Source organism: Ipomoea nil, unplaced genomic scaffold (genome assembly GCF_001879475.1).
Source record: "Ipomoea nil cultivar Tokyo-kokei standard unplaced genomic scaffold, Asagao_1.1 scaffold1074, whole genome shotgun sequence".
Taxonomy (NCBI): Eukaryota; Viridiplantae; Streptophyta; class Magnoliopsida; order Solanales; family Convolvulaceae; genus Ipomoea; species Ipomoea nil.
In genome coordinates this window covers 2,882,713-2,898,877 of record NW_017617502.1, presented here as the reverse complement: position 1 = coordinate 2,898,877, position 16,165 = coordinate 2,882,713, and the positions used below count along the sequence as shown (strand labels likewise).

The following is a 16,165-nucleotide window of genomic DNA, read 5'->3' as shown; positions in this document are numbered from 1 at the left end:
TTTTCTGATTCGGATGTACATAATTGTATAAAAAGAATGTACATAATTGTATAAAAAATGTACATAACTGTATGAACCAATACACATAACTATATGAACAAATACACATAACTGTGTAAACAAATACACATAATCCCAGCAACTTCCTACTGCGCCTCCCAAAACGACATCGTTTTGGAGCACTGTGCGCCGTGGTGTAGGGTATAACGATTGATTACAAATTTACAAGGCCTTAGAACCCAAGCAAACTCTTTAAGAAGCCATGTATTCTATACTAATTCTTCAATCCTAAGTCCAAAATCCGAAACGTGTTGACAAATTAAAAGGGCAGAGTATAGTAGCTCTTCCAATTGACAAAAAGACCCATAACCAATTTGGACTAAATTGCACTCTCACCACGGATTCCGCGCAACAATTTGATAGATCATTGCAGGTCAAATTCGTCATTTAATTAAGAGTTAATTATCAAAATGGCACATTGACTATAGCGAAATTATTAATTTGGTCATTGACTATATTTTTTTTGCCTAATTAAGCCTCAACTTTAAAAATCTTAACCAATTTGGTCCTACATTTGTTTAGCCATCAAACGTCAGTTTAATTCGAGAGTATTGCTGGAATTTCACGTCGCTACTCGGACTACTCGGGACCATATTGATAATTTTACTATAATTAAGGGACCATTTCAGTAATTAACTTTTTGGTTTAATAAGAGAGGAAATAGTGTATGTGATGTGAAATTCTAGCAATACACTTGAATTAAACAAATTTTTGACGTTGAAAGATCAAATTAGTTAATATTTTAAAAATTAAAGATTTAATTAGACAAAAAGTAATTAAGGATCAAATTGATAATTTCGTTATTGTCGGGAATTGTTTCGATAATTAACTCTTAAAATAATTATTGTAAATATGTTGGAATTTGACAAAGGAGGGTAGTTTCGTAAAGCTCACCTCCTCAACTAGGACCAATTGCTTTACCCCACCACTAAGCATCTTTTGATAAATTTATACACAAGAAAAAATAAAAAGAAAAATAAAAAATAAAACGATAAACAAGATATTAGAAGAATATCCTTCCTTTTTAATTACTAAAAAAGTAATATTATATTCTCCGATTTTTAATTTTTAAATTTTTCTTTATCATTTAGTTTTTGTTTTTGTTTCTTCTCAAAACGCCTCTGCGGGTTTTGCTGTTACACGCCGACGCCAGTAATCCAAATTTTCTCTCTCCACAGAATTCATTCTTCTTTCTCTCACTACCTCTCTCTCTCTCTCTCTCTCTCTCTCTCTCTCTCTCTCTCTCTTGTTTTCAACGACAAGCCTCTTGCATTATCAATCACAGTATTAAGTTTCATCTCTCTCTCTCCAATTCTCTTTCTCTCTCTAGATCCTTCCCGTTTCTCTGCAATTCATCAGCCGGTGAGTTCAATCTCTCTGTATCTACGGATTTTCATGCTTACCTTTGAATTTCACTGTCTCGGGAATTTCCTTTTGCAGCTTTGAATTGTATTTTTTTTTTAAAAAAAAATTTGAATTGCATTGTGTCAATTACTTGTATTCGAATTTATTCTTTATTTATTTAATTTTTTAAAAAAATAAATTTTACTCTGTTTTTTGTTTTTGGTTATTGACTCATTGGCTCTGGAAATTTTCAAGGCCATCTGTTGAGAGTATGTTTAATAATGTATGGTCTTGCTGATAAATTATCCTTTGTTCAAGTTTAATTGGCTGTTTGAGATATCTCAGAAGTGAAGTTTAAATCCCAACTCCTCTTTTATTAATTTCGCTGCGGCGTTTTCTTTCTGATTGATGTTTGATCATCATATTCATTAGTTTCGTTCAATTGTATCGTTTGGAATTTTGGATTTTCTATAATTGTGTGCCTTGGCAGGTGGGCAGTATAGTTTAATCTCGTTAGTAGTACCACACTTGAGATTGTTCTTGTTTGGTTTACACAATCGGAGTAACTTTATGCTTCACAAGAAGACAACAGCTAAAATTTTTTGAAGTTTTCAACTGAAAGACATGTTCTTGATTCAAAAGAAGCTCAGTAAACTTTAGCTGTGCCTTTCTATTTGTTTCTCTTCCTATGTTTATTAAAGTAAACTCAAAGAGTCACATATTTCAGATTTTTGTTTCTCTCTCTCTCTCTCTCTCTCTCTTTTTTTTGTGTGTGTGTGTGTGTGTGTGTGTGTGTGTGTGGTTCAATACTAGATTTTACAAATCCTATTGCCAAAGAAGTAGAGATGATGCATCTAGACTCTCTTTTTGTGGCTGACTTTCATGAACTTTTGACAGGTGAAAGACCTGAAGTTTGGAAAAGAAATGTGTTGCATTTTACAAGCTTTCTTGGATGTAGCTGACCTCTTCTTGTAGTCTACTTGCAACACGGGTCTGACTAAGACAGTGGTTGGTTTTAGATGATAACCACTGGCTGCAGCTTGTGAAGGCTGCAGTTAAGAATGTTGATAATTTTTTTGTTGATGCCTTGCAATGAAAACTGGGCCTTCTACAATTCCTTGTATTATATGATGCACATATGCTCTGATAGATGTTATCAGCCAAGTAAAAAACACTGTGTTGACAACAGTGTAGAAACCTCTATCAGGACATTAGAAGTCCATTGAGAGAAATTGCTTTGTCACTTGCTGTAAATCTGACAATGGAAAAGTGAGTTTTCTTGAGAACTTCATTTGAGTTTACTTTCCTTGGTATGCTTTTTGTCTGATGTTCTTTCTCAATTATTACATTCAGATACAAGATACTGAAAGAACTTGGGGATGGAACATGTGGTACTGTATATAAAGCTATTAACATGAGAACATCTGAGATCGTAAGTAAATGTTTATTTGATCTAATAATACTTCTCTATTCTTTCAACTATGCATGCATTTTGTTATTTTCTGTGTACGTCTTTTGGTGATGACATCAGGTGATGTAAGAGAAATGTCCTGCAAAGTCTTATGAGTGAATCATTTTGACACTGGAGGCCATCTGTTTGTTTTTGTTTTCATTTACTTTATCTGTCTTTTTGTGCTCTCTTTCCTTTTTCCTTTTTTTCTTTAGATTCACTTGTTTCATTTTTAAATGGGGAAATGTTGTTTTATTTTACTTTTTAATAATGTCTTATGCCTAGTTTATCTGTCTTTACATTTCTTCTCTCAGATGGCTTTCATCAATGAGTATTATTTGATATAGATTTAAATCCAAACTTTTTGCAGAACTTCTTTTTGCCATCAAATGCAAGTTTAGATTCTTGTTTTTGTTGCAGGTTGCGGTTAAGAAAATGAAGAGAAAATTTTATGATTGGGAAGAGTGCATAAATCTGCGAGAAGTAAAGGTGAGTGCTGTTGCTCTCATTTGAAGATGCACTGATCTTTCAATGTTGTGATAGTCAATTTAGTGCATTGCTATAACAGAGATGTTCACGTGTGCTAGTCACTATCATCTTCTTTTGTGCAGTCCCTCTGTAAACTGAATCATCCTAATATCATCAAGTTGAAGGAGATTGTCAGGGAGAATAATGAGCTATTCTTCATATTCGAATACATGGTTGGTGTAGTTTGTTTCCTTTCATACCTAATTTCCTCATTGTATGTATGTTTTCTCATTAATGAGAGAATCCTAAATGCCTGTCTTGTTATCTCACTCTTGACATAATTCATAATGAGCTATTCTTAGCTGCTTAATTCATTACACACAGCATAGACATGTATTTAATATCATTTAAATGCAAATATCAATTGGATGTTGTGGATTATCTAGGAACACAATTTGTACCAAACCATGAAAGAACGGCAAAGACCTCTCTCAGAGGAAGAAATCAGAGGGTTGTTGTCTCAGTTGTTGCAGGGACTTGCTCATATACATAGAAATGGATATTTTCATCGGGATTTAAAACCTGGTATTATGTATTTTATTTAAATGTTTATGCATTAGGTGCAGTTCAATCTTGTTTGCTAAGCTGTTAAGCCAAGTTATTATCTTTCTTTCTGCCTCCAGAGAATATACTTGTGACCAATGACATCATGAAAATTGCTGACTTTGGACTCGCAAGAGAAGTGTCTTCAATGCCTCCTTTCACAGATTATGTTTCCACTCGCTGGTGAGTTATCTTTACTATACTGGGTTGACATCTTTCTCTATCTGCTATAGATATATCATCTGTAGTGGTTGGCTTTCTGTGACTGTTCTAGGTACCGAGCACCAGAAGTCTTGCTACAATCTTCATTATACACACCTGCCATAGGTATGGAAAATCTACTATCTTCCAATCATAAAAGCTTCTTAATGATTGGAGTTGCCTTATTTTCTGTCTGATAGTTCATAGTAGACAAATTCTTGTATCTTTTAAAAAGTGTCAATTCAGTTGGTCCTTTTCTGATTTTGGATTTTATGATAATAGGCTGCTTAATTGACCAAATTTTCCATTATGTATTTCTCAAGTTTCACAATTGAATATTTAGCTCCAGCTGCTGCTTCTGCATACATTTTATGCATTTTGTGATTTTGTGCATATTATTTGATCATTGGGCTGATGACTAACATATGCATACAACTAACACAGATATGTGGGCAGTTGGTGCAATACTTGCTGAACTTTTCACTTTGTGCCCAATTTTCCCTGGTGAAAGGTGAATGTTATAACCCAAGATCATATTCATGCGTAGAAGTGTTAAGTGCGGTTTTCTCCTCTCTTGAAAAGTTGAACTACTTTCTACCCTTGTTTTTGTTGTCATTTAGAGTGTTCATATGGTGCTTGCTAATATTCTTATTTGAAGAATTTTTTTTATTTATATCAGCTTAGACTTTTGATGTTAATACTTTGCTCTTATTTATTTATTTATTAATGAACTCAGCATTCATTAATAATTTATTCTCCACTGGTTAAGCTGAAATTATTGATCAATGTTCTTTAGGTCCTAATCATAAATGTTTTTCTTATGCCAGTGAGATGGATCAACTGTATAAAATATGCTGTGTTCTTGGCACTCCAGATTGGAATGCCTTTCCTGAAGCAAGAAACATCTCCCGTTTGATTGATATCAGTTACCTTCATGTGAGTGAACTCCATGCTTTTCTTTAGTTATGAAAAAGCTCTTTGTTACCTTTATAATCTCCCTTTCTCAACATTTCAACATACATAACTTCATCTTGTCAAAAGTGGAACTCATGTATTTCGTTTCTATTCGCTTTTGGTAGATTATGCCAGTAAATCTTTCTGATATGATACCCAATGCAAGCTTGGAAGCTATTGATTTGATTGAGGTAGTCTTTGTTAATAGGAATGCCTAATACCAATGTTTATTGCATAAAATTAGATTTAAATGGGTTTTGATGCTGATTTCCTTTCTTTACCAAATAGCAACTCTGCTCATGGGACCCATTGAGGAGGCCAACTGCTGACCAGTGCTTGCAGCATCCCTTTTTCCATGTAATACATTTCTCAAGTTTGTCAATGGGTTGAATTCTCAAATTTTTGTTATTGGTTTCTGTCCATGAAACTGGATAAAGCCCCTGACTCTTGCTAATAAACAGGCTGGAATAAGGATTCCACATTCATTGGGTGATCCACTGCAGCTAAAGTTAAGTAATGATGGTGAGTATTGATGATACATTTTCAGAGAAGTTTTTATATATTTTAGTCTCTATATAGTAAAACTAGTTCTTTTTTTTTTTTTTTTTTTTTTTTTTTTTTTTTAATTGCAGGGTCAAAACCAAATCTTGAGTTGAACCTTTGGGATTTTGGCATGGAAAGAGATGACTGTTTTCTTGGTTTGACTTTGGCAGTGAACCCCAGTTCTTCTAGACAGGGTAAAAATTGTTCTTTAGGTTCATGTTTCTTGATGGGATTGCTTACTTTGGTTGATTTAATCATGCTATCGTGATTAGAGATTATTTTGTTTTGGAGCATGCTACTTCAAATTTTAAGATTCTTATCCTTTTCTATTTGGAAAGTCAATTCTGGTCATAGTAGACTGTTTTCACCAATTTTGCTCCACTTGTGTTAAAAGAGATGGATGCTAGATTGTTGAATCTGTTGTGCACTTTTTTTCCCCCCCTCTCTCTCTTAAATGTATCTATGTTCAGCTGATTGTCTGGATTTATTTTTACAGAAAAAATAGAGACTAAAAATCAAGCTGCAGTAAAGGTGAGAGATTCTGTATGTGTTGTATAATCAACTTTTAGTTACTGTATGAAGTGATGCCTTATAGTGAATTCCTGGTTATAGAACATATACTCTGTAGCAGTTCTAAGAACTTGTGATTAAAAATGAACAGGATATGCTTTTATGCTCAGGATTCCAGGACCACTCACAGCAATCAGGTAAACTTTATACGAATGAGTTATTATTTAACACTTACTTTTAAGAAGAGTTTGACATTATATATATATCTATAGAGATATGCCATCTGGCATCTGATATGCTTGCTACTGCTGCCTTTCAGTTGTTTGGTCATTGTTTCCTTCTGATCAGCATAGAACTTCGGCACCAATGGAGTCCTCTCTGTCATTGTCATTCAGGTTTAGTTACAACTATTTAATTGCACTTTTCCTTCTCTTCCTGTTTGTCCCCCCACCTATGATTGATTGGTTTTTTTCCTGTTGTCCCCCTCGACCCATATTTCTATGCATGTTTCATATTTTTCTAGTCTGCAACTCTGCATGTTTAATTGTAGATATCCCGTGCTGTAGCCTTTAAGCATAGTTGCAATTAATCATTATGGTTATGATAGTTTTGTAAAATCATACCCTATCATCATAGGGATCAAGCTTGTGACCAAAAATTTTCACCATGTGGCAATTTGTTGTAAAATCTAATCCCAACCAAGATGGTTAAGGATACAAACTTGTACCCACAAGGTCACGAGTTCGAATCCCAGCCCTCTTGGCTTGAGTCGGTCAGCTATGGGCAACCTAAGTTGGTTTACCTCCTTGTGGTCCTTTGCTGGCTAGGGTCACAAGGTGGTGGGGTTTACCCAGTGCACACCTTCGAGTAGTGATTGCGAGTTTCCTTCGTCACTCAAAAAAGAGAGTTTTTATTCACCCTATAATTGTATCGGGTAAATGACTTAAATGGGAAGGAAAGAAAAGACAATGACAAAACTAGGAAGCTTTTAAAAAATGTACATATATATATTGGAAAAAAATTCATTTTGGTCATGCGTTTCTTGTCAGAAATGCAAGTCGCAAATAAGTTTCTCAAAAATTCAAAAATGAATTTTTTTTTTTCGCTAAAATACGAGAAACGCATGTGGGACAAAAAAATCATTTAGATTTTAAGAAACTCATTGTCGAATGTCGTAAATGAGTTTTTTCCAATATTGTCCATTTTTAAAAAGCTTATTATTTTTGTCATTACTTATTGAAAGTTGCCCATTTCAGTCATTGACCCTAACTTTATCCTCATCTCATAGTAGCCTAATAAATAGAGATATGTTAAGGATTATTGCAACTATTCTAACATTACAATTTATACTTGCCTTTTTTGTTTTGGCAGTTCAATTCCACACACATCCGCTGGCGTTCCCCAATCAGCAGGCTTTGCTATGGCTTCTTTACAGACTAACATTTTCGACCGACCCTTACTGGCCATGTCGTCCCCCTTCCAGCAGGGACATTACCTTTAAAACAAGTTAATAACCTCCAATAAGAATGGCCTGGCCTTTATAGGTATTTTAGCTGTAATTATTTCTTGTGTATTTGTACATTGCCCTTGAGGTCTACACTCAACATGCACCCCTCACTCGTGGATCATCTTGTAAATGCGAGTGTGATTCTTTCCTGATCAACACAATTGCTCACTGTTGCCTAATTGGTTTTGCTTGATCAACATTTATATGGATCAAATGTTTAAAGATGGAACTTGTACTGTGTACTACACACTTATTTGGATTATACTTTTTTTTTTTTTTTTTTTCCATCCATCCTCTCCCTCCCATAAGACAATAGGATGTTTGGTAAATAACTGTTGGTTGATAGCTATTAGTTGATTGGGTTAATGTGTTTGATTAGTTGATAGTATTGACTGATTGTAGAAAAATATTTAGTAAATTAGCTATTAGTATGCAAAATAACTCTCAAAAAGTTAATTGAAAAAACTGTTTTGAGCAGCTGTTTGAATTTTAGCTTTTTAGAGCAATAAGTTGTTACAAAAAGTTAATTAACTAAGTCAAACAACTAATAGTGGTTAAACAAGTTAAAATTTGTTGATAGGCTAACTATTTTACCAAATAGGGTCAACATTTATAACTTCAGGAAAATGGAAGAACTCGTTAGAAAAGATAAATCGCAAGTTAATCAATTCGTTTTTAGTTTTTACCCTTGCTTGTACTTGTACACTTTGTGTACGAGTGTACAAGGAGTTTTTATCATCTCTGATCAATTTTTTTAAATTTTGGGTCTTTCAATGACCTATGTCTTCGATGAGAATTAAACCCCAATTTATTTTTTTAAGTAGACTTTTAAAATGTATTTACTTTTAAGAGACACATCTGATTTTTTAAACAATGTTAAAAAGTTTAATTTCCGTGCATGGATTACCTATATTGCATCACTAGATTCAGAGGGAGGCTACGTTATGATGGAATATACCCATCCATGACAACTTCAATTGTATGTCGTAGTACTTAACAATATTTCCCAGAAAGGAATACTAAAATGCAGAAAGGTTCTTTGAGCCATTTTAGCATTATGACATCTTTTTCTAGTATGAAAATAACAAAGCCAATATTTATTCAACTGCTCATCCTTGCTACTATATCTTGTGTCTAATCTTATCTTTCCTGCCAAAACTGAACCTGTGTATTCCTTCCTATAACCCAATCAATTATTATCATCTCCCTGCACAACAATAATTTGGAATGCTCTGCAACAATTTCGCCCTCGAAGCATGGTCTCTGGAAAATCGTCCCAAAACAGCAATTGTAGCGGTATTACTACCAAACTTCTCAATCCCTCTCGATATCATGCACGTGTGGTTGGCTTCGACGACTACCATAACATCCTCGCCCACGACAGACGCAACAGTCTCGGCTATCTGCTTCGTGAGCCTTTCCTGAACCTGAAGCTTGAAACCGTAAAAGTGTACTATAGATTGCAATAGGGATGTCCCGATTGGATTGCCGCCTTTTGGGGAGTAGTACCCTATGTGCACAACCCCATGAAAAGGAAGTAAATGGTGCTCGCATTAGGACCAGAATGGCAAGTTCACTTCAGAGGAGAGTTCTTCGGGGCCAACCTCGCCATTAGAACCCAACGGGTCTATCCTAGCTCTAACGAATCCATTCGGTTTCATCTCCGAATTGGAGTTTTTGAAATTCATGAACCACTTCACGAAACGAGATGGGGTCCCAATGAGCTCTTTTCTCGACGGGTCTTCGCCTAGAGACCGAAGAATCGAAACCACCGCGTTTGTCATAGTCGAATTTGGTACGTGGCAGGAAAGCTGAGACGGGCACCAAGATTGGTCAGTGCGACTTCCCATATCAATACCTCTGAATTTCAGTAGACTTATAAAGTCCGACCAAATATCAGCTTTCTCATCCTCGAAAACCCCCGAGCCCGAGGCAACCAAACTCTTAACCCATCCTTGGCGATTCGTGTCAAGAAAGGCCGACTCAACGTTTAGATGCCAACACTGCAGAACAAGAGCGACGCCTCTTGGCTCGATTCCCTGCTGTAAAGCGGCGCACACTTCATCAGCAAGGCGCTGGGGGTCCTGAAGTCTTTTCGCGAAAATATCAGCCACACGGGACAGCTTGCTTAGCCCTACAACCCGCTGCCCAGCCGGAACGTAGCCTACATGACACTTCACTTGGAAAGGAAGCAGGCAAGATTCACAGTACGAGAAGAGATCAAGATCACGAACAATAACAATCCCGCCTGCACCACCAGCCTGACCAATCCCACTTTCCAACCCGGCTTCTGGGAATAAGGCTCCATCAATGATATCATTTACCTTTTGTTTGTATCCTGGAACAAAAATATGCAAATTAGTAAGTCATTGATGAATGGCAATTGGCAAGAAAATCAGGCTCAACATCTCTGTGACTCTGTCAATAGATGATCATTTCCACACAACTGTAAAGTTGCTACTTACTATATTTATTGCACAGAACCAAATACTGCTACTTTTTGTTAAAGAAGTGAGAGAGAAGTGTCAAAGACTCCAAGTTTCTTCAAAAAGTCTACAAAATGATGCAGCATAGTTGACTAATCCACCTCCTATAGACCTTTTATCTTATTAATTTTAGGACTGCTGATTCTCTTCTCTTCCTAATATAATAAGCATTAACAAAGAAATAGATGGCTCTGTTTGGTAAAATAATTAGCTTATCAGTTAATTTTGGCTTATTTGACCACTATTAGCTGTTTGACTTGGTTAAAAAATCAATATAAGTGTTTGGTTAATCAGTTTTTTGTAACTCCAAATACTAAAATTCAAAAAGCTTCTCAAAGCAACTTTTTCAATTAGCTTTTGAGAAAAGAAATCATATCAAACAGCTCTCAGCGACTAATTAACTTTTCAGCTAACAACTACCATTTACCAAACAAAACAAAGCCAGAAAGTGTTTGAGTGTTATAGGGCCTTACATAGCAATCATGAAAAATTGTAGTACTCCCTCGGTCACTTTTTATGTATCTGATTCGGTTAACGAGACTTACTGAAGGTATGCTTAGTATTAGTATATAAAATTTATATATTTAGAAACTACATAAAAAAATACCATTAAACACAACAAATCTAGTAAGGCTCTAACAAAAGTTGATATGCATGCCCAAACTAAACTAGGGCACAAAATAGCAGAAATTCAAAAATAAGGGAGGAGCGATAGGAGAAGAAGTGAGTGACCTCTGGTCCCTTCTCGGAGAGCCTTGGCCACCCGGAAAGGAGTTTTGCGGAGCCCTTCTCTGTTGATATCTTCACCCAAACACTGCAAAAGGGCTCTCACAGAATCCTCAATGCCACAATTCTCGCCTCCCTCCTCAACGCCAAGCTCAACACACCCCCCAAACTTCACTCCATTCTCTACTTCCACATTGAAATGCTCATCAACCAAGGCGGCCATTGACAGTGATTCAATGTGCGGAACAAATCAGATCCCAAAAAACAAAATTCCAGCAAAAGTATAACCCAAAGATTCAAGTCATTCAACCTTTCAAACACCCGAATCAAGAAACTCCCAACCAATCAATTGTTCAAATTATAAGTAACTCCCAACCAATTGATTGGTTGGTAAGTTGGAAAGAAGAAACTCCCAACCAATCAATTCCCATTTCCCATATGTATTAATTGTTCAAATTATAAGTAAAATGATTTTTCAGACTAAAGAAAAAACAAAATGATAGTAGGGCTGCAATCGAGAGGAAGAAGAGCTGCGAGTGATAGATACCGAATGATAGTAGTATTTATATGAACGTAGGGTTGTAGTTGATGTTTGGAATGTGTGGAAGGAGTATTGCCTTTCAATTTTATTATTATTATTTTTTTAAATTTTTTTTCTTCATTCACCGCTCTGTTTAGACTTTAATTATGGTCATGTTTGATAAAATAGTTAGCTTATAAATTAATTTTAGTTTATTTGATCACTATTAATCTTTTAATTTAGTTCAAAAATTAATATAAATGTTTGATTAATTAGCTTTTTGTACTCCAAAATATTAAACTTTAAAAAACTACTCAAATCAACTTTTTCACTTAACTTTTTGAAAGAAAATAAATTATACCAAACAGGTATAAGCTAACAGCTAATTTATCAAACACCTTTCTACAATCAACTAATGTTATCAACTAGTTAAACCATCTAATCAACCCAATCAACTAACCTCTATCAACTAACAACCATTTATCAAACATGGCCTATATAAAAAAGTAATACCCATGAAATATAGTTTTACTAAACTAAATATGAAAATGCAATTTAGTTATTAAGCTAGAAAAATAAAAGCAAAATTTGTTGTAATTTTGATGTATCTTGTATCAGTCTTACATTCATAATCATACAAAAGAAAAGGAAATAGAAGAGAAAACTCAGAAGATGCAGAAAACTCAGGACCTCATTTTCATTAATAACTATTTATATATATATATATATATATACATACGGGATAAGTGCCTATATCATCATAGAAGTAAGAAAGAGTGGGATAATGGCCACATATTAAAATAAATATTTATAACATTCGGCCTTGTCATTATCTCATCATATTTATGTCTCAATAAAAATTCTCGCTATATAATAATCCAGTAAAAAAATCTAGTTGAAGAAAAAAGTACACAAAGTATGTGATATCATATGTTGCACCGGTTGCCTCATTAAAAACCTTAGCCTAAGAAAACTGGATAGGAAAAAACGTAGCAAAGGGGAAAATAGTACAACTAGAAATCAATCATAAACCTTAATCTTCAGGATTTTAGGGTTTGTCTATTTAAAAAACTTGTTTGCAACTCTCCCCATTTGATGTTACTATATCATACTCATGCCTCGTTAAAAACCTCACTAGAATAACCCAATGCAAAAAAATCTAGTGAAGAAAAGAGCACATGATATCTTTGCATTCATGTGTTGCACTAGTTGCCCCATTAAAAAAATTTAATTAAGAAAATTATATCAAAACTCAATCAAATGAAAAAAAGTACATCTGTTGGTCTTCAGGATTATTAAAGTCCAATCTTCAGGATCGATTCGAGTAAATGTCACCCCCTCTAAAGATAACAATCTTCAAAGTCTACATGTTCTAATATAATAAAAATATTGTTCCAAGATAATTGTAGAAAAGGAATATGGTACAATCTTCAAGATTGTCACTAGAGCGAACATTCTGTATAACAATTTCGTGACTCTTCTGGAGCTCATGTGGGTTGCATCTTGACACTATATATGCTATGTCAAATATTATGCCACTTGTGTGCTATGTTGTGATATACTATTATGTGGGGAAATAATGAGACCCGGTGGAACACTCCCGGAAATGTTATGTTGTGATGAGACTCGGTGGAACACTCCCGGAATTATGTTGTGATGAGACCTGGTGGAACACTTCCGGAATTATCTTCTTTATTAATTTGGTAGTTCGCTGATTACATGTCACTTTATCTATTCTTGAATTATTGAATCAACTAGATTCATGTCTTGATAATAGGTAATGAGCATATATATATTTTTGAGTATGAATTGTGACGAGATGCAATTTAGTGGTAAGGTGGAATGGATGGGATGGAAAGTGTAAATGGAGATGTGGAATTCCTGGGTGTCGGTCTCAAGGATGGACAATTTGAAATTGAATGTCGTGGTCAAACACAAGCACACAAGTGTACAAGGAGGTTAGGAGAAAGCATGGTCTAAGGGATGCAAGGAGTGCAATAAAGGAAAATAAGAAGTGCAACAAAGGAAAATAAAAATGAAACTAAAGAAACTATAAAATAAAAGGCGGAGTGGATTGAAATTTCTAGGATTGCAATGTAGAGATATTCGTGAGAGTGAGCTAATAAATTTTGTAATCTAGGAATAAAAATAACTGAGCAGAAAGTAAAAGTAGACATGTAAGTCCTGCAGCTATCAATAGCACAACCTTTATACGAACGAGACAGAGTGGCTGGTGCAAACAGGTAACTCTGTAGAAACTGGCAATCTGTGTGAATCTGTATAGTCTGTTCACCCCGCCTTCTAAGCCAAGATAAGGCTTCTTTGCATGCAAATGCTTCGGCCATGAGTGGGGAGAAGCAATCCATGAGGGGGGCGCTGAAAGCCGACACATAACGATCGTCGGCGTCGAGAAGAATTGCACCAACTGTAGCCAAATTTGTTCCATGGTGGTAACTGGCGTCTATGTAGCATTTCATCGGTCTTATCATTGCGCCGTGTGGGTGACCAGGGTGAGCTTGCGGTGGAGGTGGCGGATGATCGGTGGGGTGTATTGTATCGGCGTCGGCTGGCAGTGGTACTTTGGCAGTAGAAGAGGCGGCTCTGGCAGTGTGGTGTGTTGACGGCTAAGTAGGGGTACGGTGATGGATAGCCTTCCACGCATGCATATATAGTAGCAGTTAGAGCCGTCAACACGGGCTTTGCCCATGGGGTAAGCCCGCCCCGTCCAGCGAAAAGGGCGGGGCGGACTTGGCGGGCCGGCAGGGGCCCGCCAAATGTAAATTATAAAAATTATTAAAATAAATAGGAATAAGGGTCAAATAGGCCATTGAATTGCACACAATAATGCAATTAGGCCACTGAACCTAAAAAAACAACAATTAGGCCATTGAACTAACCAATTTCTTTCAATTAGTCTAATATACAGGTTTTACAGGTTAGTAACAGGTCACCCAAAAATTTAAAATATTTTTTAAAAATAATTAATTAAAATATATTTTAAAAATAAAAACGTTTCTTCGTCTCCGGCGGACGAAGAAAGTTTCTTCGTCTCCATGGCCGCCGGAGACGAAGAAACGTTTTTTTTTTTTTAATATATGTTAATTTATTATTTTTAAATAATAACTTTTTAAAAAATTATTTTAAAATTTTTGGGTGACCTGTTACTAACCTGTAAATTAGACTAATTGAAAGAAATTAATTAGTTTAGTGGCCTAATTGTTGTTTTTTTAAGTTCAGTGGTCTAATTGCATTAGTGTGTGCAGTTGGATGGCCTATTTGACCCTTATTCCAAATAAATAAATGCTACACTAGTAAATTTATAACATTAAATATGTTTTGTTAACTTGATTATATTACTATATAGGATTAGTATATATATATGCCTTCACTAAAGCTCAAACCTATCATCTCCCACTTAGGGGAGCAAATCGGATACCATTGGACCACAAGGTAAACTGAATAGAGTATTGGACCACAAGGTATATATAGAATTTTGGATACAATTTACAGTTCACTGTAAACGGTAAACTGTAACCAAAGTTCACTATATATATATTATTGTATATATTTATTTTAGTATATTAATACAAATTATACTTATTATCTTTTTTATACTAATTTTAATTTAAACTTAAAATTTTTAAAATTTGGCAGGCTCGCGGGCTTAAGGCGGGGCGGGGTGGGCCAGCCTCCCTTAGGCCCGTATTTTGGCGGGCTTTTTAGCCCGCCCCCGCCATATGGCGGGTTTGGGCGCGCTTTGGCGGGTCCCGCCCCGTCGGCCCGTTTCGACAGCTCTAGTAGCAGTCGCGACTGCAAGAATCTTCCTCGGTCTTGGTAGACAGGCTTCCCAAACTGCTCCGTTACGGGCTCTCCATAGATGATATAAAATTACAACTGCATAAATAATTCCATCAAAGTCTAGAACATTCAAGATTGCACTAAACCATTCATAAAAAACATTTGTCATAACATTGGGGAGTGGAAGATTGGATTTAGTCCATATGGAGTTTGCATAGTCACACAAAACCAATGCATGCATGGTGTCCTCATTCATGATTTCACACATGGCACACATCGGATTAACATCCACCCTCTTTATAAGCAAATTGTTAGTAGTATGGAGAATATCACAAATAACTCTCCATAGGAAAGTTTTCCATTTGGGTGGAATTTTTAACTTCCCCTTCAACCTATGTAATTAATCTAATTTTCTTGTTAATAGAATAACACTACTATAAGTGGGTTTATATCAATATTAGAATGCTATACTATTATCTCCACAATTTAGAGTAATTTTTTTTTTTTTGAAAATCAATTTAGAGTAATTTGATTGCACTAAATTACAAAATGTTTATTTAATTAAGTTTACCGGCCACCATTCATTAAAAATCCTGCATCCACTACTAGTAAGGGTAAATGCTCTGAATTCGTTAGTAGCCAAAAATACCAAAACCAATAAAAAAGAACTAACATTTGTCTCCAAATACTACCAATTTACCAGATTATAAACCTACTACAACATACAAAATATGAAGAATAGCTAATTGGACAGTTAAACCTGAGGACATTTAATGTAGGCAAACCTTCATCATACAAAATGTCAGAGTTGAGGTACCATTCGGTTAAATTCGAATATTGAGGAGAATTATCTAGGTCTAGAAACTCAAATAAATTAGGGAGTATAAACTCCTATCATCAAGTTTTTAAAAAACAATGGTGAGCTGTTTAGAAAATGCTAAATTAGGGGTATAGAAAGCAATGAAGCACAAATTAAAAACTTCGTTGTGCTTCAT

General features: G+C 35.3%; 2 protein-coding genes across 3 annotated transcripts; one reads left to right on the top strand and one right to left on the bottom strand.

Annotated features, from left to right (window-relative positions):
- Positions 1–1,295: 1,295 nt before the first annotated feature.
- LOC109182850 (serine/threonine-protein kinase MHK) lies at positions 1,296–7,929 on the top strand. 2 transcript variants are annotated; one of them, XM_019333072.1, is made up of 18 exons: positions 1,296–1,422; positions 2,302–2,673; positions 2,758–2,836; positions 3,275–3,343; positions 3,466–3,555; positions 3,769–3,907; positions 4,006–4,108; positions 4,200–4,252; positions 4,571–4,637; positions 4,954–5,062; positions 5,206–5,271; positions 5,369–5,437; positions 5,542–5,602; positions 5,713–5,817; positions 6,123–6,154; positions 6,285–6,330; positions 6,453–6,528; positions 7,505–7,929. In XM_019333072.1, exons 2-18 carry the CDS (start codon positions 2,666–2,668, stop codon positions 7,632–7,634), a joined length of 1,302 nt encoding a protein of 433 aa, XP_019188617.1. In that variant the 5' UTR covers positions 1,296–1,422; positions 2,302–2,665; the 3' UTR covers positions 7,635–7,929. The 2 variants fall into 2 exon arrangements, with proteins under 2 accessions (XP_019188617.1, XP_019188616.1); XM_019333071.1 differs by having other exon boundaries at positions 6,120–6,154.
- Positions 7,930–8,598: 669 nt separating this feature from the next.
- LOC109182851 (GTP cyclohydrolase 1-like) lies at positions 8,599–11,197 on the bottom strand. Its single transcript, XM_019333074.1, has 2 exons — positions 10,859–11,197; positions 8,599–9,978 (listed from the first exon to the last, which is right to left on the bottom strand). Exons 1-2 carry the CDS (start codon positions 11,073–11,075, stop codon positions 9,194–9,196), a joined length of 1,002 nt encoding a protein of 333 aa, XP_019188619.1. The 5' UTR covers positions 11,076–11,197; the 3' UTR covers positions 8,599–9,193.
- Positions 11,198–16,165: the final 4,968 nt, after the last annotated feature.